The sequence below is a fragment of the Procambarus clarkii genome, unplaced genomic scaffold (assembly GCF_040958095.1).
Source record: "Procambarus clarkii isolate CNS0578487 unplaced genomic scaffold, FALCON_Pclarkii_2.0 HiC_scaffold_136, whole genome shotgun sequence".
Classification (NCBI taxonomy): Eukaryota; Metazoa; Arthropoda; class Malacostraca; order Decapoda; family Cambaridae; genus Procambarus; species Procambarus clarkii.
The window spans coordinates 854,394-882,040 of NW_027189169.1; the positions used below are offsets into that span (position 1 = coordinate 854,394).

The 27,647-nt window shown below is 46.7% G+C and overlaps 1 protein-coding gene across 3 annotated transcripts in view; it reads right to left on the minus strand.

The window, feature by feature from the left end:
- Positions 1–27,647, minus strand: part of LOC123756891 (piggyBac transposable element-derived protein 4) — a 244,916-nt gene that overhangs the window by 19,326 nt on the left and 197,943 nt on the right. Inside the window, exon 2 of one of the 3 annotated variants that reach the window (XM_069320453.1) lies at positions 11,959–12,101. The exons of the other annotated variants lie outside the window; for them this stretch is intronic. Coding sequence (XP_069176554.1) covers positions 11,959–12,033 — 75 coding nt within the window. The 5' untranslated portion in view covers positions 12,034–12,101. The remainder of the gene's footprint in view (positions 1–11,958; positions 12,102–27,647) is intronic. 3 annotated transcript variants of the gene reach the window in all.

Here is a 27,647-nt window from a genome sequence, read left to right on the forward strand (position 1 = left end):
GAGAGAGGAAGTGATGGAGGGAGAGAGGAAGGGAGGGAGGGAGGGAGGGAGGGAGGGAGGGAGGGAGGGAGGGAGGGAGGGAGGGAGGGAGGGAGGGAAGGAAGGACAAAGTGATGGAGGGGGAGGGATGGTTGGATGGAGGGAGGGAGCTGGGAAGGAGGGAGGGAGCTGGGATGGAGGGGGGAGCTGGGATGGTTGGATGGAGGGAGGGAGCTGGGAAGGAGGGAGGGAGCTGGGAAGGAGGGAGGGAGGGATGGTTGGAGGGAGCTGGGAAGGAGGGAGGGAGGGATGGTTGGATGGAGGGAGGGATGGTTGGATGGAGGGAGGGAGCTGGGAAGGAGGGAGGTAGGGATGGTTGGATGGAGGGAGGGAGCTGGGAAAGAGGGAGGGAGGGATGGTTGGATGGAGGGAGGGAGCTGGGAAGAGGGAGGGAGGGATGGTTGGATGGAGGGAGCTGGGAAGAGGGAGGGAGGGATGGTTGGATGGAGGGAGCTGGGAAGGACGGATGGAGGGAGGGAGGGAGGGATGGTTGGATGGAGGGAGGGAGGGATGGTTGGATGGATGGAGGGAGGGATGGTTGGATGGAGGGAGGGAGGGATGGTTGGATGGAGGGAGCTGGTAAGGAGAGAGGGAGCTGGGAAGGAGGGAGGGAGGGATGGTTGGATGGAGGGAGGGAGGGAGGGATGGTTGGATGGAGGGAGGGAGGGAGGGAGGGATGGATGGTTGGATGGAGGGAGGGATGGAGCTAGGAAGGAGGGAGGGAAGGATGGTTGGATGGATGGGAGGGAGGGAGTTGGGAAGGAGGGATGGAGGGAGGGAGGGAGCTGGTAAGGAGGGAGGGAGGGAGGGAGCTGGGAAGGAGGGAGGGAGGGAGCTGGGAAGGAGGGAGGGAGGGAGGGAGGGAGCTGGGAAGGAGGGAGGGAGGGAGGGAGGGAGGGAGCTGGGAAGGAGGGAGGGAGGGAGGGAGGGAGGGAGGGAGCTGGGAAGGAGGGAGGGAGGGAGGGAGGGAGGGAGGGAGGGAGGGAGGGAGGGAGGAAGGGAGGGAGGGAGGGAGGGAGGGAGGGATGGTTGGATGGAGGGAGGAAAGAAGAGAGGGAGGGAGGGATGAAGCACAATGGATGTTGAAGTGAAGCAGACAGCGTGTGTATGGGAAGTATGGGGGGGAGGCGGGGCGAAGGGGGGTGTCGGTGGTGGGGAAGGGAAGAGATAAGCCTAACACTTGACCCAGTTAACCAGATGTTTCTTAATTAAATTCTGCATGTACTGTAACCCCGCGATTATCCGGGATTCAAACATCCGGAAAACGCCCTTATACGGCCAAAATCGTGATCGGATAAAGTTATCACAATATCCGGCCAAAATGGCCACAGGAACCGGATAAAAGCTGGTTTGGCCGGATGAATATTCGGCCACACCATATTAATCCCGTCTGTGGCTCTAGACGCATGGTGGAGGAGGGGGTGTGTCGGAAGGGACCACCTGGGTACAGGAATTACCATTAATTTTAGAACATTTAATCATGGCCAAAAACAAATGAAATAAGTACTAGTAATTATGTAATAACAAATAAATAAGTTTCCTAAAAGTAATGTGCACAGGCTGAAGTTTCCTTCAAAAATATTGTGAGTTTTTTTTCCTCCTGGCGGCCTACGTAACGTGTTATAGCTGCCCCACCCCAAGTGGACCCGTCCAACACTGGTCAACCCATGTGCGTCCATCCCTCGTGTTATACACAGTGCTGCACCATTAGTGAAATATTTTTTCTAATAACTTTTTTATTTTCATAGTAACTTTGAACATTTTTGGCCAACACTATGTCTGGTAGCAGCATCAATCGTTCTGGAGGTGTTAAGAGGAAGAAAGTTGTCCTAAGAATTAAAGACAAGTTACTGTTATACACCTCAACCAGTGCGGCGTCACAGAGCTGCGCCATTAGTGAAATATTTTTTTAAATACAGTACAACCTCGATTCAACGTACTATATGGGACCACCCCCAGTTCGTTGGAGCGTTGGATTCGTTGCAAGAGGTGACCTTCAAGAGGCGTTTGCGTCAGTGTCTTTTTTTTTCTTGTACACAATAAAAATGCATTGTATCATATTACTTACTGTACCTATATTTTACTACTCTACTAAAAATACTGTAATTCATATATTTACCTTATTGTTGGAGTTATGTCCATCTTGAAGTGTTGTGAAGTTGTGAATGCTCTACAGTAAATAGGTACTGCAGTGCATTAAGCCGTTAACACTGTATTATTAAAAGTGGTTTTGCTGTATGTTGAGTACTACAATACAGTTCTTGAAAACTATTGTACATTAGAATTATTGCAACTTTAATTTTAACACTATGTACACACTTAAATTTAACACTTATTCTAATTGTTCACTTCACACACGATGTTTTTAGATGTTTGCATCAGCTTTGCTGGTGCTCGCTGCTGCTGTGTTGGCTTCAGCTGCTTTTGTGCTGGTGCTGGGTACAGCTGTGCTGGTGCTGGGTACAGCTGTGCTGGTGCTGGGTACGGCTGTGCTGGTGCTGGGTACGGCTGTGCTGGTGCTGGGTACGGCTGTGCTGGTGCTGGGTACGGCTGTGCTGGTGCTGGGTATGGCTGTGCTGGTGCTGGGTACGGCTGTGCTGATTGATTTGCTGCTAGTTCGTGAAAAATATTGACTCATTTTCATTTGTTTCCTTCTTTGTGTCATGTCCTTGAGACAAATATCTTTCATCGTCCTTAGGTGTTGATAAAAGCCTGGTAGCTCTGGATTGTCAGTTTGTGAAACAATATCAAGGAGTTTTTCAACATAGAACAATGCATTAGCACACGTAGCAGATTGTAAACTGCTATCATTCTCATCCTCATCTTCCTTTCCGTCGTCGTCAACAGTGCCAGTAACATTTTGTATAATCTCATCATCTGTTAAATGACCAATGGGTGGATCGACTGCATCAATATCTAACCACTCCTCCACATCGTTCAGCGTCAACTTCGTTTCACCAGCGGCACGCAGTTCTTGATAAATATCATTTGAAAATCCTTCAAAATCCATTTCTTCCTCAGTCACTTCATCAGCATGATCAAGCAACAGGAGTTTTTTCCAACAATTTCTTAATGTTGACTCTTGAACTTCATCCCAAACTTTAGCCCAGTTGTAAATGCCTTCCTTAATTGAGTATTTTTGGTAACGTTCCAGTGTTGCTTGACCTCGCGAATCGGTTCCTTGTCTTTTGTCTTCATCTGACTCAAACACCACCATGATTTCTTTATTCATTTCTCGTTTGTAGAGCCTTTTCATTGCATATATAACACCCATATCCATTGGCTCGATCAGAGAGGTGGTATTGGGAGGCAAGGCCATACATTTGATGCGTCCATCATGTGACGTTAATTTGTCGAGCCCTACATGAGCTGGGGCATTGTCAACCAAGAGTAATGCCTTGACATCATTCCGTCTCACTCCACACTTCTTTATCTGAAAATTTCTAACTTCTTTGCAAAAATGATTTTTGAACCAGTCTACAAAAATATCTCCAGTAAACCAAGCTGTTTTAGAGCTGTAGTAGACCACAGGTAGCTTGTTCATTAAATTTTTCAAAGCACGTGGGTTTTTTGACTTCCCCACAATGGCGGACTTTGTTCTGCGACTTCCGTCTGCATTTGCACACAGCATGGCAGAAACTTTTTCTTTGTTTACCTTACGGCCAGGAACACTCTCATCTAGCCTAGATGCCAAAGTGTTGTTCTGCAAGCATTTCCAATTAAATCCTGTTTTATCGGCATGGTATACCTGAAAACGCCTTAGATCATTTGTTATTATGTAATCATTTAATTTACGCTTAAATGGCTCGACTGAATCCGTATCTGCACTTAATGATTCTCCACAAACTTTCCTGTTCTTAATATTATGTCTATTCTTAAATCTTTGCAACCATCCTTCACTTGCTCGAAAATCTGGAATGTTCATCTTTTGTGCAAATTTATCGGCTGCTGTCTTAATGGCGTCGCCGCCAAGTGGCATCCACACAGAGCGCTCCTGGTTAAACCATTTATACACAGCTTCATCCAAATTCGTATTTGCAGAACCTTTTATTGTTTTCCTTTTATTTAATGCACCACTATCACTCGAAGCAAGAAACTTCCTAATATTATCTTTCTGTCTCTTGATATCACACACCGTACTTTTCCCGACATTAAATTCTGCTGCCAGCCTAGTAACAGAGTAGCCACGTTCATGTTTCTCTATCATGTCTAATTTCTGCTCAATGGATAAAAAACTTCTCTTCCTCTTTGCAGATACAGCATGATTAGCAAGCCCTTGAGACATCTTGTTGTATATTAATAAAGCTGTAGTCAAAAAAATGGTAAATTCCACGATTATTCTTTCACCGGCGGACAAACACGTCACTCGCACGCAGACAAATGTAACAGCACTGAGTGCCTACTGTATAAACGCAGACTAGGTCTATACACCCTCCAGTAGGCTGGTGTTTAAGCCAGATCCAGTAACATAAATTTATCTCAAATATTAGATTTACATCATATTATATATTTTTAGGTTATATATTTAGATTAGTAACATTATTAGGATAATAAGAGATATAAAAAACTTATTTTAGAACTGATTTATTAATTTTATTATTTCGAAGCCGTAGTCACTGAACTGTGGCGACGAATTGAAACGAGAAACGCATGGCGTGTGTACAGGGATTAGACCCGTCCACTCGCTCACGCTGGAGTTGTTCCAATAACAAATTATTTCTCAAATAGCAGATGTCTATCATATTACAGTATATTTTCGGTTTTATTTAGTTTAGTTTAATTAGGATAACAAAAAGCTATTAAAGCATTGGTTTTAGAAATGATTTATTAGTCTGAAACTTTCAATGTCATGGGTCACTGAACTATAACGACACAGACGAAGGAAAACCAAGTGAGGTTTACAGAACAGTATTCCCTTATCTGTCCACCCTCACTCACCTTGTTTTATCACAGAAAATGTCTATAAGGAGATTTTACGACATGTAGCTAGCTAATCACGCTTCAGCCTTTAAATTAATTTACAAAGATACGTCTGCCACAAATCAGTGGGAGGTTGGGAGGGAGGTGGGCAGGCAGAGCTTGTGAGGGAGAGGCAGGGAGGGAGGCAGGCACAGAGGGAGACAGGCACGGAGGGAGGCAGGGAAGGAGAGGATGGAGATGGATTGATGGTAGGATGGAGGGAGGGATGGAAGGATGGATGATTTGAGTGTGTGAGTGTGTGTGTGTGTATGGGCTGTAGGGGTGGGGGGGGGAGGTGTGTCGGTGGTGGTGAAGGGACCGACTCGCTGATAACCCTAACTCTGACCCAGTTAACTTTTTTTTAACTTGATTTGTTTCTTCAATTCTGGATGGATGGAGGAGAAAGGGGATGGAGGGAGGGGATGGAGGGGGGGATGGATGGATGGATGGATGGAGGGGATGGATGGATGGAGGGAGGGGATGGATGGATGGATGGAGGGAGGGGATGGATGGATGGATGGATGGAGGGAGGGGATGGATGGAGGGAGGGGATGGATGGAGGGGGGATGGATGGGAGGAGGGGATGGATGGGAGGAGGGGATGGAGGGAGGGGATGGATGGATGGATGGAGGGAGGGGATGGATGGATGGATGGATGGAGGGGGGATGGATGGCGGGAGGGGATGGATGGCGGGAGGGGATGGATGGCGGGAGGGGATGGATGGAGGGAGGGGATGGATGGAGCGGGGATGGATGGAGGGAGAGGATGGAGGGAGGGGATGGATGGATGGATGGAGGGGAGGGAGGGAATGGATGGAGGGAGGGGATGGATGGATGGATGGAGCAGGGATGGATGGAGGGAGGGGATGGAGGGAGGGGATGGATAGATGGATGGATGGATGGATGGATGGAGGGAGGGAGGGGAAGGATGGATGGATGGATAGGATGGATGGAGGGAGGGGATGGATGGATGGATGGAGGGGATGGATGGATGGATGGAGGGAGGGAGGGGAAGGATGGATGGATGGATAGGATGGATGGAGGGAGGGGAAGGATGGATGGATGGATGGAGTGGATGGAGGGAGGGAGGGAGGGGATGGATGGATGGAGGGGGATGGATGGAGGGAGGGAGTGGATGGAGGGAGGGAGGAAGGGGATGGATGGATGGATGGATGGATGGATGGATGGATGGATGGATGGATGAATGGATGGATGGAGGGAGGGGATGGATGGATGGATGGAGGGGGGGGGGGATGGATGGATGGATGGAGGGAGGGAGGGAATGGATGGAGGGAGGGGATGGATGGATGGATGGAGCGGGGATGGATGGAGGGAGGGGATGGATGGATGGATGGAGGGAGGGAGGGGATGGATGGATGGATGGAGGGGGGGATGGATGGATGGAGGGAGGGAGGGGATGGAGGGAGGGGATGGATGGAGGGAGGGGATGGATGGAGGGAGGGAGTGGATGGAGGGAGGGAGGGAGGGGATGGATGGATGGATGGAGGGGATGGATGGAGGGAGGGGATGGATGGATGGATGGAGGGGGGGATGGATGGATGGATGGAGGGAGGGGATGGATAGAGGGGATGGATGGAGGGAGGGGATGGATGGATGGATGGAGGGAGGGGATGGATGGATGGATGGAGGGGATGGATGGAGGAAGGGGATGGATGGATGGATGGAGGAAGAGGATGGATGGATGGATGAAAGGGATGGAGGGAGGGGATGGATGGATGGATGGATGGATGGATGGATGGATGGATGGATGGATGGATGGATGGATGGAGGGGATGGATGGATGGATGGAGGGAGGGGATGGGTGGAGGGAGGGGATGGGTGGAGGGAGGGGATGGATGGATGGATGGGGGGAGAGAGAGAGAGAGAGAGGGGGGGGGGGGAGAGGGAGGGGGGAGGGAGGGATATGAAACAAGCATGGTGTGTGTACAGGGATTAGACCCGTCCACTCACGCTGGAGTTGTTCCAATAACATACAGTAATTTCTCAAAGAGCAGATGTCTATCATGTTACAGCATATTTTCGGTTTTATTTAGTTTAGTTTAATTAGGATAATAAAAAGCTATTAAAACACTGGTTTTAGAAATTATTTATTAATATGAAACTTTCAAGTCATGGGTCACTGAACTATGACGACACACAGACGAAAGTGAGTGAAACCTCACTGTCAAGTGAGGTTTACAGTATAGTATTCTCTTATCTGTCCACCCTCACTCATCTTGTTTCATCGCAGAAAATGTCTATAAGGAGATTTTACCACATGTAGCTAGGTAATCACGCTTCATCCTTTAAATTAATGTACAAAGATACGTGTGCCCCAAATCAGTGAACGAAAATCATGGAAACTCAGTTGTTCACTTGTGTGGATCACTGGCTGGTGTTTGTGTGGACTATTTTGGCTGGTGTTTGTGTGGACCATTTTGGCTGGTGTTTGGTTCATATGGTTCACTTGTGTGATCCAACTTCTTATGAAGGAATTATTAATTGTAATCTGTGATAGAATGAGAAAGTTTTCCACCACTCTGTGAACTCTGTCCCAAAATCGTCAGCTTGTGGACCACTTGTGGTCCACATGTGTGGTCCATTTGTGTGGTCTACTTGTGTGATCCACTTGTGTGATCCAACTTGTCATATGAGAGAAATATTATTTGTAATCTGTTATAGAATTGGAAAGTTTTCCACCAGTCTGTGAACTCTGTCTGGACATCGTAACCAAATCCGAACATCCCTCGCTTCGGCTAACCATTGTTCGTCAAACCGGGTGAGTAAATTCGGCCTGAAAAGTGTGCAAACTAGCCTGAGATTCGTTGAATCGGGGTACGTTGAATCGAGGTTGTACTGTAACTTTTTTATTTTCATAGTAACTTTGAACATTTTTGGCCAAGACTATGTCTGGTAGTAGCATCAATCATTGTGGAGGTGTTAAGAGGAAGAAGGTTGTCCTAGCAATTAAAGACAAGTTATGTGTTGTTCAACCAGTGAGGCGTCACAGGCAGCCAAATGCCTTCAACAAGTGAGGCGCCACAGGCAAGCCAAGCGCCTTCAACAAGTGAGGTGCAAGCAAGCAAGCGCCTTCAACAAGCGAGGCGTCACAAGCAAGCCAAATGCCTTCAACCAGTGAGGCTTCAGCAGCTGGCAGTCAAAACTAACTTTGCTTAACCCTTTAACTGTGCGGCCTATAAATATGACACCCCCCCCAGTGCGCAGGAAATGAAACCTCGGGAAAAAATTATTTTTTCTTCTGAAAGTGTCAAAAACCCCTCCCTGTATATGGGTATAGCAACGGAAGTTCGAAATTGTACTTACTTTGGCTGCTATGGGGTCCGAAAGGTGGGGCGTGACGTCATCATTCCCCGTGCGCCAGAGCAGTATGCTCTCGGCGCCGGTGGGGCGCCCGGGGCGGGGCGCGCGAGTTGCCGCGAATATATTTTTGTTCATTTTTTGCGCACAGTTCCAAATACATTTTATTTGTTTTTACGTGCTAATCCTATGTATAATGAACACGACACTACATTATGGTAGTAAAACATCCGTACTGTCCAAGGACACTGTTACGTGCATGACACTTGTGTACACATATCTTGCACATAATTACCATGTATCATGCTAATTTATGTATATATACAATCTATTTACAGATTATACACTGTCACACACTATATACATTCACCATCAACACATTCAGAACACCGCGAGTGTGAGCAGCCACACCCAGCCAGCCCTCCCTCACTTCGCCAACATTGCCCCTCCCATCATACAGTTATTCACACCAATGTTTCATGTTCATTTATGTATATTTACAACATATGTACACACTATACACTGTCACACACTATATACATTTACCATCAACACATTCAGAACACCGCGAGTGTGAGCAGCCACACCCACACAGGCCCTCCCTCACTCCAACATCTTACTCGCCAACATTGCTCCTCCCACCATACAAGATACGAGCTAGATGGTGTTGAGATTGCGAAGTCGGATTGCGAAAGGGATCTGGGAGTTATGATTACCGTAGTAAGAATTTAAAACAAAAGGATCAATGCATGAATGTTCGTAATAAGGCGAATAGGACACTGGGATTTATTAATCAAAGCGTTAGACTAAACAAGACACCTGGTGTGGTTCTTAAGCTATATCTTGCTCTGGTTAGGCCCCATTTAGATTATGCAGTTCAGTTTTGGTCTCTGTATTATAGAATGGATATAAATTCACTTGAACGTGTCCAGCGTAGGATGACTAAGTTAATTCCCCAAATTAGAAATCTTTCATATGAAGAAAGATTAACAAAGCTTAAGTTGCATTCACTGGAAAGGCGAAGAGTTAGGGGTGACATGATAGAGGTTTACAAGTGGATGAATGGACATAACAGGGGGGATATTAATAGGGTATTAAGAATATCAACACAAGACAGAACACGAAACAATGGGCATAAATTGGATAAGTTTAGATTTAGGAAAGACTTGGGTAAATACTGGTTCAGTAACAGGGTTGTTGATTTGTGGAACCAATTGCCGCGTAACGTGGTGGAGGTGGTGTCCTTCGATTGTTTCAAGTGCGGGTTGGACAAGTATATGAGTGGGATTGAGTGGTTATAGAATAGGAGCTGCCTCGTATGGGCCAATAGGCCTTCTGCAGTTACCTTTGTTCTTATGTTCTTATACTGTCATTGTTTTTATTACACTATTTACACATGTTATATATACTTATCTACATGTTTTATTTACTAGAACTATGCAAGTAAGCCGGTATTGTGTCCAAACAGTATAGTGGCCATCATACACTGCATGAACATAAGAACATAAGAACAAAGGTAACTGCAGAAGGCTATTGGCCCATACGAGGCAGCTCCTATTTATAACCACCCAATCCCACTCATATACATGTCCAACCCATGCTTGAAACACTCGAGGGACCCCACCTCCACCACGTTACGCGGCAATTGGTTCCACAAATCAACAACCCTGTTACTGAACCAGTATTTACCCAAGTTTTTAATAAATCTAAACTTATCCAATTTATACCCATTGTTTCGTGTTCTGTCTTGTGTTGATACTTTTAATACCCTATTAATATCCCCTTTGTTATGTCCATTCACCCACTTGTAAACCTCTATCATGTCACCCCTAACTCTTCGCCTTTCCAGTGAATGCAACTTAAGCTTTGTTAATCTTTTTTCATATGAAAGATTTCTAATTTGGGGAATTAACTTAGTCATCCTACGCTGGACACGTTCAAGTGAATTTATATCCATTCTATAATATGGCGACCAAAACTGAACTGCATAATCTAAATGGGGCCTAACTAGAGCAAGATATAGCTTGAGAACCACACCAGGTGTCTTGTTACTAACGCTGCGATTAATAAATCCAAGTGTCCGATTTGCCTTATTACGAACATTTATGCATTGATCCTTTTGTTTTAAATTCTTACTAATCATAACTTCCAGATCCCTTTCGCAGTCCGACTTCGCAATCTCAACACCATCTAGCTTGTATCTTGTAACTCTATCATCATTACCTAACCTCAGAACTTTACATTTATTAGCATTAAACTGCATCTGCTAATCCTTTGACCATTTCAAAACCCTATCTAGATCAACTTGAAGTGATAGTGAGTCCTCCTCCGAATTAATTTCCCTACCGATTTTCGTATCATCAGCAAATTTGCAAATGTTGCTACTCAAACCTGAATCTAAATCACTTATATATATTATAAACAACAGAGGTCCCAGGACAGAGCATTGAGGCACTCCACTTACAACATTTTCCCACTCTGACTTGACTCCATTTATACTAACTCTGTTTCCTTTGGTATATCCATGCCCTAATCCAGCTTAATATAGCACCCCCAATACCATGAGCCTCTATCTTTTTAATCAGTCTTTCATGTGGCACTGTATCAAAATCTTTGCTTAAGTCAAGGTACACAACATCACAATCCTTACCACTATCAACTGCCTCAACTATGCTAGAATAAAAAGATAACAAATTTGTTAAACATGAACGGCCATTTATAAAACCATGTTGCGACTCAATTATTAATTTATGTTTTTCAAGATGAAGACGAATTTTATTTGCTATTATAGATTCGAGTAACTTTCCCACAATAGACGTTAGGCTAATTGGTCGATAGTTAGATGCAAGTGATCTATCTCCTTTCTTAAAAACTAGTATCACATTAGCAACTTTCCAAAACTCTGGCACTCTGTCTGACTCTATTGATTTATTATATATGGTTGACAGTGGGTCACAAAGCTCCTCTTTGCATTCTTTAAGGGGGCGTCAGAGGATTATAGATGAAAGCTGTTCAATGTCAACCAATATTAATTTTCTAGTTTTATATGAAAAGTGCTTAAATTGTCCCAAGTTTCAGTACTGCAGCGTAAATAGAAAGGGAGTTTTTTTTTTCAACGTTTTTTACACATTTTCAAGTCCACACTTCAGAACACACGTTTCAGATATAATTATTCTGTGACACTTTTCTGACACATTGGCATATAATAAATGATTTGGGGCTTTAGAATTTCCAAAACATCTTTAGTTTTCCTAATACAAATGTTCAAAGTTCCCCAAATTTTTTTTGCAAATATGGCATGTTTATTGCTATTATAAAATCAATAAATGAACTTAGAGAAAAATGAAAGCCCCCGAATGTAGAGACATGCCCTCCACATATACTGTGCAAGTTTCATGTAAATTGAATAAAAAAGGAATCAGTTGTGGGAACCGACCTGTGAGATTTATATTTATTTGATTTATATGAATTTATATTTACGTTAATTTATATACTTCGATAGCAATTTGTATAATGATAAGTGGATTGTATTTCTGCAATAATCTCATAATCTCACAAATCGATCCTCTACACATTAGGGGGGTTTATATAAATTTAATTTATATATATGCAGCCAATCAAACTACAGTATTAGACTACATACATTGAAGAGGTTCCTTATCTTATTTGTACAGCAAGCTTTAGTCCACCAGGTATAACTAGGTTGTAGACGCCACATTTTCCCTCTTTGAGGTAGCTTCCATCACCCTGGTAACAGATGTACAAAGCATGCTTCCTCGTCTTGACCTGTCAAAAGGGCGCTAGCTGTAAAGCCAGATACCTATATATGACAAGCTATGTCAGAGAAAATACTGTACATGGAACAATGAAGACCTGGCTTAATTACCTTTAGTATGAGGCGATTTCGTGATCTAACCGGTTCACCCTACCCAATGACATTAATGGCCACTAATGATAGATAATGGGTTTCGGAAAGAACACTTAACTTGATTTGTTGACAGCGTGTTGAAGATGGTACACCTTTGGTTTCCATAACACTACGTCCAAGTAAAATTAACAGGAGCCGTATTTGCTCCCGTGTGCCTCTGGTCTAGTACAAACAATGGCTGCCCTCCCTCCCCACTGACGCCTGGCCTACATTGTCCAGATGTCAATAAGTGATAGAAGGGTCACATTTACTCTACTTTAATATTGATAATTAAGTTAATTTATATGAGATGTTTTTATAATGGTAAAGTCCAAAGACTAATGTATTTAAGAATAATTCCCACCATAATAGGTGGTGAATTTATAATGGTATGTGGTGATGATATCCCGTTTTCTTTAGACGGTAATTCCACTACAAGTTACGTTTTCTATGGGTAACTTGTTGGTAATACAGCAGCAATTATTATCTGTCTGTATGATATTAAATGGTGTCGGATTTTCCGACATCAGTTTTGTAAACGTTTGCGTCAATTGAAAAAAAAAAAAAAACAGAAATGAATAAAGTCTAAGGTTCTAAAATCTGTGGCTGAGGTTGACATCAACCAATTTTCTCCAAAATTGGCATCCTTACAGATAGGCTTAAGTACAGTCAGGTGTGTAAGTTTGATGCAAATCGCCCCCAAAAAAAAAAAAAAAAAAAAAAAAAAAAAAAACAGCGTTGAATGTAATGAAACGCCATTTTCTGGGTGAGACCCGGAGGCTCCCTAGAGCTTTACCGGATGATATGCTAATGTCAGACTTTGGCATCAGTCATGTGTATGGAGTTCTAGGGCTTACCGGGGACCACGGCCAGAACCTGGCCCCCTCAGAGAGGCAAGGGGAGCAATGGCCTATAGAAACCCCCGTGTGGTTGGAAGCATTCTATGTCTCCCATCGACCGGGTCAAGCATCCAGAAAGGTAAGCATTCCAAAACAAACCCCTATTCTGGTGAAAATTGCTACCTAAAGCCGAACTAGTGGATAGAACTCCTCAATAGAAAACAAGGAAACTAGTATGACGTCATACGTCACCGCGCCGCTGTCTCCGCAGCTCCCCCCTCCCCGGGAGGGGGAAGGGGGAGCCCCAGACCTCCCACGCCGGCTATCCACCTATCAGTTCAGAGGCTGGATGTCAAAACACGCGAAAAATGCCAACCGGAGGGAGGGAGGGTTGCCGGGGAGCCTCCGGGTCTCACCCAGAAAATGGCGTTTCATTACATTCAACGCTGGTTTTCTGGGGGGAGCCCCGTCGGCTCCCCGGAGCTAACTACCCACAGAGGAAGGTCAAAGGAACAGAACTGGGAGGCGGACACCACGCACCCCCCAAGGAGGCGAGACAACCGGCAGCAAACGCCAACCCAAGGCGCCACAGCCCGAAAAATCCCGGGAACAACACGAGAACCACGAGCAGCAAGGCCCCTGCACGAACACCAAAAATCCATGCCCGAAAGACCGCAAGGCCACGTCGCCCAGACGGCAGCGAGAGCAGCGAAGCCACAAACGCCACAGGCATGAGGGAAGAACACAGGCAGCTTAGCCGCAAGAACACGGCTGACCACTCGGGACACTATCACCCGCGAACCGGGAAGAACAGAACCGGATCAACGCAAAACGCGCTCCGGACCCAAACGCCGTGGCACGCAAACAACAGCGGAGGGCCGCCACTGAACACAAAAACGACACACCCCCGGCCCGACCAATGAAGCACCAACAAACCCTGGACCCCCTCCAGAATGCAGCAGCCCCACCCCGGGCCAGAAAAGATGGAGACTGCTGCCACCAAACAACCAAAACGCTAAAACCGAAGGAGCAAGAAAACTCAGCGACTCGACCCCCAGAGGCAAAGGCCCAAAGGAAAGAGCCGACGAAAAAACACACCGGAACCGAAGGGGCACTACCAACCGAGGAGAAGACATAGCACGCTGACCAGAGACCAGGATGGTGCAAGCGGCGCACGAACAGGCCGGAGGTGAAACGACGCACAAGACAGCTGACTAACGGTGCAAAAGTAACACCAAGACCGAAAGCAAGCTGAAGCGGCTCCGCCCGCGCCGCACGAAAAGAGGCGACAGTATGTGGCAAGACGACAGCCCCCAACCCCCACCAGAAAACCAAGCCGAGAGTAAACCAAGCCAACAAGAGTAACCACCTAAGAAGAGACAGGAAAAGGAAGGATCGCCAAAATACCCCATACTGCCGCCAAGAGAAGCACGCAGGTGGGACACCTACCACGAAGCCACCCGACCACCAACCGGGGGCGAGACCGCGAGGCAGAACATAAGCAGCCCCGACAAGGCCCCTCCGAGCCCAGGAAAAGGCGGAGCCGCGGGTAGATCTAGGGCGCGACCACCGAAACCCAGGCGGCACAAGGAGATGGAACGTCTGCCGAACAGAAAAACTCCCCAAAGCATGCAAGCCCGCCAGGAGTTCAGAAACGACGGGTCCGACGCGAGACATCGCAAGACCCCCAAAAAAAAAACAACCGGCAGGCCAAGCTAGGAAACCAAAGAAGGCGGAAGGGTCGCCGCCAGAACAGTACCCGAACCAAGGGGTACGAACAACTGCAATAGACCGAGACAAAGAAGCACATCACAGGACACAGGCTGGCCAACACCTAAGAACACACGCAGAACATCCCTGCCGCAGAGGAGGCAGGAAGAAAGAGCAGAAGCACAAAAACCCCAGGAGAACAACCAGGGGTGGACAATCAGGCAGGGACAGAAAAAACCCCACGCAATCCCCAGGCACAAAACGGCAGCAAAGTGCCACTCCACAACCGGACACAGGAACAAGGACACGCCACCGTGAAACACGGTACCAATGCAAACGTGCAGCAGCAGCAACAGGCACCACTGCAACATGCAACATGTAAGTAGCAACTCCCTTCTGCAAAGGCAGAGAACGGAGCAGGCAGACCCCAGACAGGGCCAACGGAGACACGACAAAACCCTACAGGCCCAGAAACCTGCACCAGGCGACCGACGGCGGAGAAACCCCGCTCGATACCTGCTGGATGAGGTACTGGGAGCTCATTTACACCTGAAGCCCGGCCCAAGGCCAGGCTAGACCGGCCAGAGGGTGGCCCACCAGGCACCTGCTAGGAGCAGTCCACCGGCCCACATACCCCCACAACCAGGACGGGCCGGAACGGCCATACGAAAACAGGCTAGTGCGCCCTGGAAGTCCACGGACGAACCAGCAAGAAGGCTTATGCTCGCAAGTAGGTCCCCTGAATGACTCCAGCATGGGTTGGACATGCACATGAGGGGGACAGGAAGGGTTGAAAAAGGGACAGTCACTGGTGTGCGAACGGTCTCAGTCGTACAAAAATATACCTAAATAAAGACAGGTATATAAACAACACCGCATCCAGCGCCCGGCCAAAAGACGCCAGACCGCAGAAACTCACCTGGCGAATGGTGGCACGAACTTGACACGACTCAACCGTGCCCAGAAGAACCTGGGAGCACCGCCAGGTGAAGACGCTAGAGCCAGACCCTTCCGGACCCGCAGGAGAGCAGGGAGAGGCGAAGGAGGCGGTCCACACCCATGACACAGGGAAAACTGCGGTGTCCTCCCCACAACTGGGAACCAGGACACCCCCGGCGCGAAGGGGCACATACCGCAGCCAGGGAGAAGAACAAAAGGTGAAGCACTGTAGCAAAAAGAGTGCAAAACACCAGCACTGAAACACATCCCAGACCAAAACAAACTCCACGGCGCATGCGCATAACACGCTGGCCGAACCGCACACCCTCCCTGCAGGAAGGCGCCAGCCAGGACTACTGCACGAGAAAAGTAGCCAAAAGAGGAAGCAGGAACAATAAAACCGGCCAAAGAAGCAGAGCCCAAAATGGAACCCAACCAGGCGACAAGTAGCCCAACCGGGCGACAAGTAGCCCAACCGGGCGACAAGTAGCCCAACCGGACGACAAGAAGCCCAACCGGGCGACAAGTAGCCCAACTGGGCGACAAGTAGCCCAACCGGGCGACAAGTAGCCCAACCGGACGACAAGTAGCCCAACAGGGCGACAAGTAGCCCAACCGGGCGACAAGTAGCCCAACCGGGCGACAAGTAGCCCAACCGGGCGACAAGTAGCCCAACCGGGCGACAAGTAGCCCAACAGGGCGACAAGTAGCCCAACCGGGCGACAAGTAGCCCAACAGGGCGACAAGTAGCCCAACAGGGCGACAAGTAGCCCAACAGGGCGACAAGTAGCCCAACAGGGCGACAAGGACGAGGAGCCGACAGACGTTCCAATAATGTGGGAAGTAGCGAAAAACCTTCCCATACCCTCGAGAACACAGAAGCCAACACTAGTCCCAAAGGCACACGAAGGCGCAGGCGCACCCGAGATCAGATGTCACGCAGAACCCCATCGAACGGGGAAACATGACGAAAACACCGTCCCAAAAAGGGATGGGAGGAAACATCCACCCACAGGACGGAACCAACCGACTCAAAGGCCAAGGAACCGAGCCCGGGGAGAGGCCGACGCCCATCAGCACGTACGGCGAGTGGGGAGGAAAAACCCCACTCCTCGTAACCACAAGCCCCGCCTAGAGGGGGATAAAAAAAAAAACCCACGGGGTCCAACGGGGCCAAGGCCCCCCAAGTCAGCCCCTTCCCAGCCCCGGGAACTTACACGACAGGCCCCGGGGCCGAGACGTTCCCCCAAAGCCCCGGCCGTACCAGAAAACCAGGGCAGCCGTGAAAACACTAAGGAAGGGATCCCACTCGCAGACTCGTACAACACGGCTGGAGGAACAGGCTCAAATGCCCCCGTCACTACCCCGGAAGGGGAATTCCGAGACTGCCCGAGTCTCAACACCATCAAAAACCCCGCCCCGAACCTACAGACGGTAAGGAACCGGATGCAGGCAGGAAGGGTGATCCAGGGAAAAGACAAGGGGGCGTGGATGGAACCGAAGCAACCAACACCCCCAAGTCCCAAAACGAACTACAACGGGGCAGCCCCGGGGCTCCCGGGGAGGAAACCACGAGAACGTTGCCACCACCAAGGCTCAAGTGCAACGCCCCTGCTGCCCGCACCCGCTTTGTTAGCACAATTGGGTAACCGAGCCACAACGAGCAACCAAACTCGCAGGACTCTGGGTCGAAGGTGTCACCGACCCCACAGGCAGCAGACGGAGGCAAAACAGAGAGTCACCCAGAGACAAAGGGTGAGAGCAACCCTCAAACTCGCTGGAAGCGAGGGGGGGACTCTGGGGTCACATCCATTGGACCCCCGCACCCCCAGGGGTTTCCCAGGGTCCCGAGCGTTTACTATAAGAGGACTCGCGCTCAGGTAATCCCAGACAGGGTACTGCTAACCGGCACCCAAAGCTACCAAACAACTTTCTAAGAGCTGAACCCCCGGGACGTGTACACTCACGGGGCCTAGCAGGGGTACCACCAGAAAATACTCAGAACACAAGGGGCAAGAACGAAGGCAGACCCCCCACCAGGTAGATAAACAAAAAGAAAAAGAAAACCCCGCAAGAGGACAGCGTACTCAAACGGAACAGAGCCGGCCGCTATGATTGGTAAAGACAAGCTGCACAGTACCCTGCGCCCCACCAGTGCAAAAACTGCCCCTTACTCCTAAGGCGAACAAGGGAGACAGAACACCCGAGCACACAAAGAGCGGCCGAAAACCAAGCAGTAAACGGCCAAGCAGGGGCAGGACCCAAGGAACTAGTGGAAGGTGGCCCCAAGCCCCAAGGGCAGTACTTACAGGGCACCTAGGGAAGGGAACCCTAGGCGCATGCAGTCCGAGTACTGAAGAATCATTCCCGGCTCACGCACCACCTAGAAAACAGACACCACACTCTAGGTACAGTGCTGAAACAACCACTGGAGCCGGAGCACATAACCATTGCCTATAGCATCAGCCGAAGAACTGATGGGTGGATAGCCGGCGTGGGAGGTCTGGGGTTCCCCCTTCCCCCTCCCGGGGAGGGGGGAGCTGCACAGACAGCAGCGCGGTGACGTATGACGTCATACTAGTTTCCTTATTTTCTGTTGAAGAGTTCTATCCACTAGTTCGGCTTTAGGTAGCAATTTTCACCAGAATAGGGGTTTGTTTTGGAATGCTTACCTTTCTGGATGCTTGACCCGGTCGATGGCAGACATAGAATGCTTCCAACCATACGGGGGTTTCTATAGGCCATTGCTCCCCTTGCCTCTCTGAGGGGGCCATGTTCTGGCCGTGGTCCCCGGTAGGCCCTAGAACTCCATACACATGACTGATGCCAAAGTCTGACATTAGCATATCAGCCGGTAAAGCTCCGGGGAGCCGACGGGGCTCCCCCCAGAAAAATCCTTTTTTTTTTTTCTTAAAAATTTTTTCCAATTAAACTAATTATAATATTTGTTTAATATATGCTATTGTGATAGCAAAGAGTCGTAGCTATGATTTTAGTTGACACTTTTGATTGATAATCGATTTTGACCATTTTTGCATAATTTTCACAACTACTTCAATATTTTTTTTCTCCCTTCCTATTTATGCTACGATGCTGAAACTTGGACCAGATGAAACACTTTTCATATAGAACATGTCAAAAAACCAGCGTTGAATGTAATGAAACGCCATTTTCTGGGTGAGACCCGGAGGCTCCCCGGAGCTTTACCGGCTGATATGCTAATGTCAGACTTTGGCATCAGTCATGTGTATGGAGTTCTAGGGCCTACCGGGGACCACGAGCCAGAACCTGGCCCCCTCAGAGAGGCAAGGGGAGCAATGGCCTATAGAAACCCCCGTGTGGTTGGAAGCATTCTATGTCTGCCATCGACCGGGTCAAGCATCCAGAAAGGTAAGCATTCCAAAACAAACCCCTATTCTGGTGAAAATTGCTACCTAAGCCGAACTAGTGAATAGAACTCTTCAACAGAAAACACGGAAACTAGTATGACGTCATACGTCACCGCGCCGCTGTCTGCGCAGCTCCCCCCTCCCCGGGAGGGGGAAGGGGGAGCCCCAGACCTCCCACGCCGGCTATCCACCCATCAGTTCTGAGGCTGGATGTCAAAACACGCGAAAAACGCCGACCGGAGGGAGGGAGGGTTGCCGGGGAGCCTCCGGGTCTCACCCAGAAAATGGCGTTTCATTACATTCAACGCTGGTTTTCTGGGGGGAGCCCCGTCGGCTCCCCGGAGCTAACTACCCACAGAGGAAGGTCAAAGGGACAAAACCGGGAGGCGGACACCACGCACCCCCCAAGGAGGCGAGACAACCGGCAGCAAACGCCAACCCAAGGCGCCACAGCCCCGAAAATCCCGGGAACAACACGAGAACCACGAGCAGCAAGGCCCCTGCACGAACACCAAAAATCCATGCCCGAAAGACTGCAAGGCCACGTCGCCCAGACGGCAGCGAGAGCAGCGAAGCCACGAACGCCACAGGCATGAGGGAAGAACACAGGCAGCTTAGCCGCAAGAACACGGCTGACCACCCGGGACACCATCACCCGCGAACCGGGAAGAACAGAACCGGATCAACGCAAAACGCGCTCCGGACCCAAACGCCGTGGCACGCAAACAACAGCAGAGGGCCGCCACTGAACACAAAAACGACACACCCCCGGCCCGACCAACAAAGCACCAACAAACCCTGGACCCCTCCAGAATGCAGCAGCCCCACCCCGCGCCAGAAAAGATGGAGACTGCTGCCATCAAACAACCAAAACGCTAAAACCGAAGGAGCAAGAAAACACAGCGAACCGACCCCCAGAGGCAAAGGCCCAAAGGAAAGAGCCGACGAAAAAACACACCGGAACCGAAGGGGCACTACCAACCGAGGAGAAGACAGAGCACGCTGACCAGAGACCAGGATGGTGCAAGCGGCGCACGAACAGGCCGGAGGTGAAATGACGCACAAGACAGCTGACTAACGGTGCAGAAGCAACACCAAGACCGAAAGCAAGCTGAAGCGGCTCCGCCTGCGCCGCACGAAAAGAGGCGACAGTATGTGGCAAGACGACGGCAGACCCCCCCACCAGGTATATAAACAATAGAAAAAGAAAACCCCGCAAGAGGACAGCGTACCCAAGCGGAACAGAGCCGGCCGCTATGATTGGTAAAGACAAGCTGCACAGTACCCCGCGCCCCACCAGTGCAAACACTGCCCCTTACTCTAAGGCGAACAAGGGAGACAGAACACCCGAGCACACAAAGAGCGGCCGAAAACCAAGCGGTAAACGGCCAAGCAGGGGCAGGACCCAAGGAACTTGTGGAAGGTGGCCCCAAGCCCCAAGGGCAGTACTTACAGGGCACCTAGGGAAGGGAACCCTAGGCGCATGCAGCCCGAGCACTGAAGAATCACACCCGGCTCACGCACCACCTAGAAAACAGACACCACACTCTAGGTACAGTGCTGAAACAACCACTGGAGCCGGAGCACATAACCATTGGTCTGGGGCTCCCCCTTCCCCCTCCCGGGGAGGGGGGAGCTGCGCAGACAGCGGCGCGGTGACGTATGACGTCATACTAGTTTCCGTGTTTTCTGTTGAAGAGTTCTATTCACTAGTTCGGCTTAGGTAGCAATTTTCACCAGAATAGGGGTTTGTTTTGGAATGCTTACCTTTCTGGATGCTTGACCCGGTCGATGGCAGACATAGAATGCTTCCAACCACACGGGGGTTTCTATAGGCCATTGCTCCCCTTGCCTCTCTGAGGGGGCCAGGTTCTGGCTCGTGGTCCCCGGTAGGCCCTAGAACTCCATACACATGACTGATGCCAAAGTCTGACATTAGCATATCAGCCGGTAAAGCTCCGGGGAGCCGACGGGGCTCCCCCCAGAAAAGTTTGATTGAAATCGAACGAGTTTTCATTTTTGGACCCAGATGCCAATTAGACGCCCCCTTAACCCTCAAACCGCTAGGGGCCCAAATGGAATTCACACCCACAGGCGCAAAAAAAAAAAAAAATCCAAAAAATTCTTTCGTCTTATAGAAGTGTTCATTTTTGTTCCCTGATCACGGAAAAAGTAACAAAAAAATCGTAGGTGGCATATTTTAGCCACAATAGGGTAGGGAAGTGTGGCAAAAAAGGGGCGTTGGCAGAGCCTTCGCCAGACGAGGTCTGCTCCGCCCGAGCTGTCAGACGGCAGTTGCCACAAATATATTATTACCTAATTATTTCAATGTCTCTGATTGATTTTTTCTTAATTTTTTTGCAGTAATATTATTCCATACAGTGAATTGTGGTATATTTATATTATAAAATGTGTGAACCATCGCTGTACTCAAAATTATGGTGTGCATATTAGTGATTCAATTATTATGTTCATAAAACAATAAACAAATAGTTTTGCTGTTGTTACACTATATACACAGGTTATATATAAGTATTTGCATGTTTTGTACACCATAACGAACTACTAAGTTGGTCTTGTGAGTCAAAAAGCAACGAGGAGTGATCGCCAAACACCAGCGAGCCACTCACTGCCACTCCCTCCCTCAACACCACCTCACTCACCCTCATTCACCTCCCACAATACTCTTTCTGTATTTATTCACTATACACAGACGTTATATATATGTATTTACATGTTTTGTTCACCATAACTGTACATCTAAGCTTGTATGGTGAGTAAAGGCCATAGGACGTAGCTACTCACACAGTCAGCTGATCGGCGGCCGCCCTCAAGGCCAGACGCACTAATATTTGTCCTCCAACAATATTGTTTGTGGTGTTATTACGCTATATACACACATTATATATAAGTATCTACCTGTTTTATTCACCATACCTGAACAAATAAGCTGGTATGGTGCCCAAAGACCATAGTGGCCATCAGTAAACCAACCCGTTCTCACACAAGACAGCACATATATGACTTAATGCTCAAAGTCAATATGTTGAATATGAATTAGTAAATATGTGATATATTCCCAGTTACTTTTTTTCTAAGGCCCAAACTCTTCCTCATGTACCAATTTACGTCTCACAGTATCCATCCGTCAACCTAGATAGCAGAATAGTCGTGATTGGTTCAATTATAAGGAAAATTGTAGTTTTCAGATCCCACATGGGTTGTGAAATTTACCTACTATTGTCCATGCTCTTAGAATATTACAGATCAGCTACTTCCTATTGAAGGCTCGTAGTTTTGTTTTGAGAAATATTAGTTGTTCTTAGTAAATTATAATAAGCACTAAAAATTATTACATAGAATAACAGTCCTTCGTCAATCAATATTATATACCATAGTTTGTGCTTTACAAATCTTTAAAGGATGTTTTGTAAGAACGCTAACAGAAAACGATGTTACGTTGGAATGTCTATGGGGTAAACTACTGCAAACAGGATATTATTGTGTCTACTATACCAACTATAGCTAGGATGGGTATATTGTCCACTACCACCTGTTAGGTGGGTAAGGGGTCCAATAACACCCACAGGATAGGTATGAGGGTCACATCCACCCACAGGATGAGTATGGGGACCACATCCACCCACAGGAAGGGTATGGGGTCCAATACCACCCACAGGATGAGTATGGCGTCCACTACAACCCACAGGATGGGTATGGGGCTCCAACCACCCACAGAATGAGTATGGGGCTCCAACCATCCATAGAATGGGTATGGGGTCCAATAACACCCACTGGATGTGTTTGGCGTCCATTGTCGAGCTCGAAAACCGCAGCATTCATCTCAGAACCATGCCTATTTCACGCAGATTCCTTAATAAACGTAAGAATTTTATATGTCACAAGATAGAAATATAAGCTTCATTCTAAATACCTTACCATGGGTATATTTAAATTTAAAGCGAAGATACGTGTACTTTTATAATAGCCGAGCTCCGACCCCAGACAGATCGATCGGCCGAGCAACTCTCTCTCAGAACAATGTTTATTTCACGTGAATTCGTTAGTAAACATATATGTTTTATATGTCTCAAGAAAGGCAGACATATAAGCTTCACATTAACCCTTAACGTGCTCGGGGTCTAATATCCTGCTATCCACACAGGCGCATGTCATTTTGAAAAAAAAAAAAATTTTTTTTTTTTGCTAATCTGTTAAGTTCTGTTCACTGATCACGGGAAAAATAAAAAAAAAATTCTATTGTACTTACTTTTGTTGCAATAGAGCCGAGAAGCTCGGTGATGACGTCACAATCTGCATGTTCGCTCATGCAGTACACGCCCGGGAGGTGTTGCGCGCGGTCCTCAAACAGCCAGAGTTGCCACAAATATATTTTCGCGCTATTTATTTACAATGTCTAAGCGCATTTTATCTAATTTTTTTTCACTAATTGTGTTTCAAATACTGTTTGAACATATTTTGAATCAATAATTGTTGCATATTTGAGTATACACAGGCGCACACAAATGTTTTCAATTACGGCAATATAATATGTCATTACAGTCTATTATATTGTATGTTCTGCTTATATTTGTATATATTTATACACACGCACACGCTATCTGCTTATATGTTTACATATTTACACACTCGCACACGCTATACACACTTTGAAGCACACTTAGAAGATTTCTAGACTGTGGTAGTCATTGAAGCAGTCGACAGCACATAATGGGATACCACACGTTTCACACCATGTTTGCACAAGCTTCCGTTTCTTGTCTCTACGTGTCGTTGTTTTACACACCAAGCAATCACGTTGGGCTATTGCACGCTTCACACCAGGTGGCAAATACTTAAGTTTGTGTGCTAGGAATCATCATCAGTCTATCATCAGGTGTTCGGTCCTGAACACTTCCAAAATGTAGACACCTGAGGAGTATCTGAAACCTGTCTCGTGACATATATTTCCCGAATAAAGGTGTTGGTATTGTCTTGTCCTTGCTCCAATAGTCATTTATTGCATGTTTGTGACAGTGCTTCATCAACAAACAGAGTGCCAAAAACACATACATTTCCGCCACTGTGGTATTTTTCCAACGCTGCAGTCGTGAAAATTCTGTGATTTCCCTCTCAATCAGGTAAGCAGCATGCAGGTTCGTTTGGTGTACAATGTATTCCATGAGTGGTTCATCATAGAATGCTGTAAAATATTCCATCTCAGCCATGTCCTCACCTTGATTAGGGAAAAGGTTTGTAATCCCTACATCTTTATCGTCAAAGTGAGGAATATTAGGAATAAAATCGTCACCATCACTCCACTCAAGTACACCAGGCGTCCTGCGAGATGCAGAGGAAAGACGGCGAGGAAGCGATGCATACCGGCGACCAGGAGCTGAATACCGTCTGCGAGAAGCACGGCGGCTACGTGCACGTGAGGTGGGTGCACGTGAGGTGGGTGCACGTGAACACGAGGGTCTTGGTCCTTCATGTGGTGCCATGCGGTGGCGCTTGGCCGGGCGAGATGCTGCTGACGCGACAATTTCTCGCCCAGTTACACCACTGGTACCAGCCACAGGCTCAATAAAACTTTGATCTGAGTCACTAAACCCAGAAAAGGAGTCACCTCCCTCTGACTCGTCACCCTCAAACAGAAAATATCCACAGGAACTGTGAGGTCGTGGTAGAATTGGGGTAGAAAATGGGCGAGGAGGCATGGGAGAGCGTATAGGCCTCGCCATGGCATGGCGGTCATTCTCACTTTCACTGCTGCTGCTACTATCACCCGACAACTGTGTATAATCCTCATCGTTGTCTGAATCGTCAAACACACTTTCTTCACCTTCAGAGAATAATTCGTGGGCTATTTGCTCTGGGGTGAGGGACTGAGTGGTGCGTGCCCGTGAGGCGTTTGACCGTGCGCTCGCCATGGTGACTCTCGCTAAACTGAGGCCTCCCATGCCATCGGATCGTGAGCTGGATTTTTTTTCAAAATGGCCGCTGTTTACTAGAGCCCCTGGGCAGCGTATGGGACCCCCAGCTACACCGCGGGCCATTCAAATCGTGCGCGGTACCCATACACTTCATATGAAGTGAAGCGCAGTTGACTGGTAAAACGATTTACACTTCATATGAAGTGATGCGCACTTTAAGGGTTAAACACTTTACCATAGACATATTTAAAGTTCTAATGAAGATACATGTATTTTAAAAATTACGGAGCTCCCACCCCGTACAGACTGAACGACAGAGCAACTCTCTCTCATATCAATGTTTATTTCACGTAAATTCATTAATAAACACAAATGTTTTATATGTCTTAAGCAAGTTAGAAATAAGAGCTTCATTTTCAATACATTACAATAGACATATTTATAGCTCAAGTAAAGATACATATGTTTTTATAGTAGCGCTCAGTAGCTTGTCGGGCATGGAGTGCAGACGCCTACGCACTTGCCGATATATTGTATAATTAACAAAGATACGCTAATAAAGCCTAAAATCTTATATGCCTCCAGAAAGACCGAGATATGAACATTATTATGATTGCACCAAATGAAATATATCATGTTCGAGAACAAAGATATATCAATTTTAAATTAAGTTTCGACTCTTGCTCGGGCGAGAGAGATGGGGCGACTCTCGCCCCATCTATTGGGGATTCTGTCCACTAAAGACCCAAAGCTACTCAAACCCTCCTAGCATTATTTAGGTAATGAAGTAATATGGTATATATACTCACTATAATGTGGGTGCTGAATGCAGAACATGAGAAAACATATATTTACTCCAAACTAATGTAATTTCATTATGAAATAAGTAAATAAGTAGCATCAAAGGAAGTCGACGGTCCAAGCGTCAATGTTGTGGAGCGACTTATCCAAGATATATCGTTGTTTGGAAAGTGTTTGTTGGCATATCCAGTTGTCGCACTTCTCTGCACAAATTATCACAAATTTAAATTATAATGTTAACAAGTAGAATACATATTTTTAATAAAATCTAACATAACTAGTCAGAAAACATTTAACATTTATTAAAAAATATATGTTTGGAAGTTAAATTTATTTATTTTATTTATTTATTTATATATATATACAAGAAGGTACATTGGGTTTGTCAGAATACATTGGAGAGTACAGTATTTACACTCTTGTAAAGCCACTAGTACGCGCAGCGTTTCGGGCAGGTCCTTAATCTAACAGATAATTTTAAGTAGGTAATTTCTATCAGAATTGATAAATGACAAAGATACATTGCAAGAGAAAAATGAGATGAGAGAGCTTAGTAAGTATATTAAAGCACATTGTTATATTAAAGCTCTGATTGATTACATTGACAGCTTGATTAGTAATTTAAACAAGATTAATAGACACCATACAGCAGATTGACAGCACATATAAGACAGCAATGATCACAATGGTAAAGATGTTCAGATTGGGTACATAAAGATTGGGAGACTGGGTAGCAAAAGATACAGATAAACAAGATTTATAAACACCATACAGCAGATTGGCAGCACATATAAGAAGACAGCAATGATCACAATGGTAAAGATGTTCAAATTGGGAACAAAAAGGTTGGGAGATTGGGTAGCAATAGATACAGTGCAATTTTAAGGCAAAAAGTGAAAAACTATGAAGATGAAATTAGATACCTTTTAGTATTGATTTTGAATGATGTAAAAGTTGGACAGCTTTTCAATTCAGTAGGGAGTGAGTTCCATAAACTGGGTACCTTTATTTGCATAGTGTTTACACAGATTAAGTTTAACTCTGGGGATATCAAAGAGATATTTATTTCTTGTGTGGTGATAATGGGTCCTATTACATCTGTCCAGGAAGAGTTTCAGAGCAGGATTTGCATTTAAGAACAGGGTTTTGTAATTGTAGTTGACACAAGAGAATTTAGGAAGTGAGATTATGTTTAGGGAGTTAAACAAGGGGGCTGTGTGTTGTCTGAAAGCAGAATTTGATATTATTCTTGATAGCAGATTTTTGCTGGGTGATGATGGACTTGAGGTGGTTTGCAGTGGTTGAACCCCATGCACAGATACCATAGTTGAGATAGGGATAGATTAGTGCATAATATAGAGAGATGAGAGCAGAGTTAGGTACATAATATCTGATTTTGGAGAGTATACCAACTGTTTTAGAGACTTCCTTAGTTATGTGTTGTATGTGGGCACTGAAATTGAGTCTCTTGTCTAGGAATAGGCCAAGAAACTTTCCATCATTTTTATTGCTAATGTTTACATTGTCTATCTGAAGCTGAATTGCATTTGTAGATTTGCTTCCAAATAGGATGTAGTAGGTCTTTTCTATGTTAAGTGTTAGTTTGTTGATTGACATCCATAAGTGGACTTTTTTTAGTTCATTATTAACAACATCATTTAGTGTATGTGGGTTGGGGTTGGAGTAGATGAGGGTAGCATCATCAGCAAACAAAATAGGTTTCAGAATGTTAGACACATTAGGCAGACCATTGATGTATATAAGAAATAGAAGAGGCCCCAAGATGCTGCCCTGTGGCACTCCAACGGTTATTG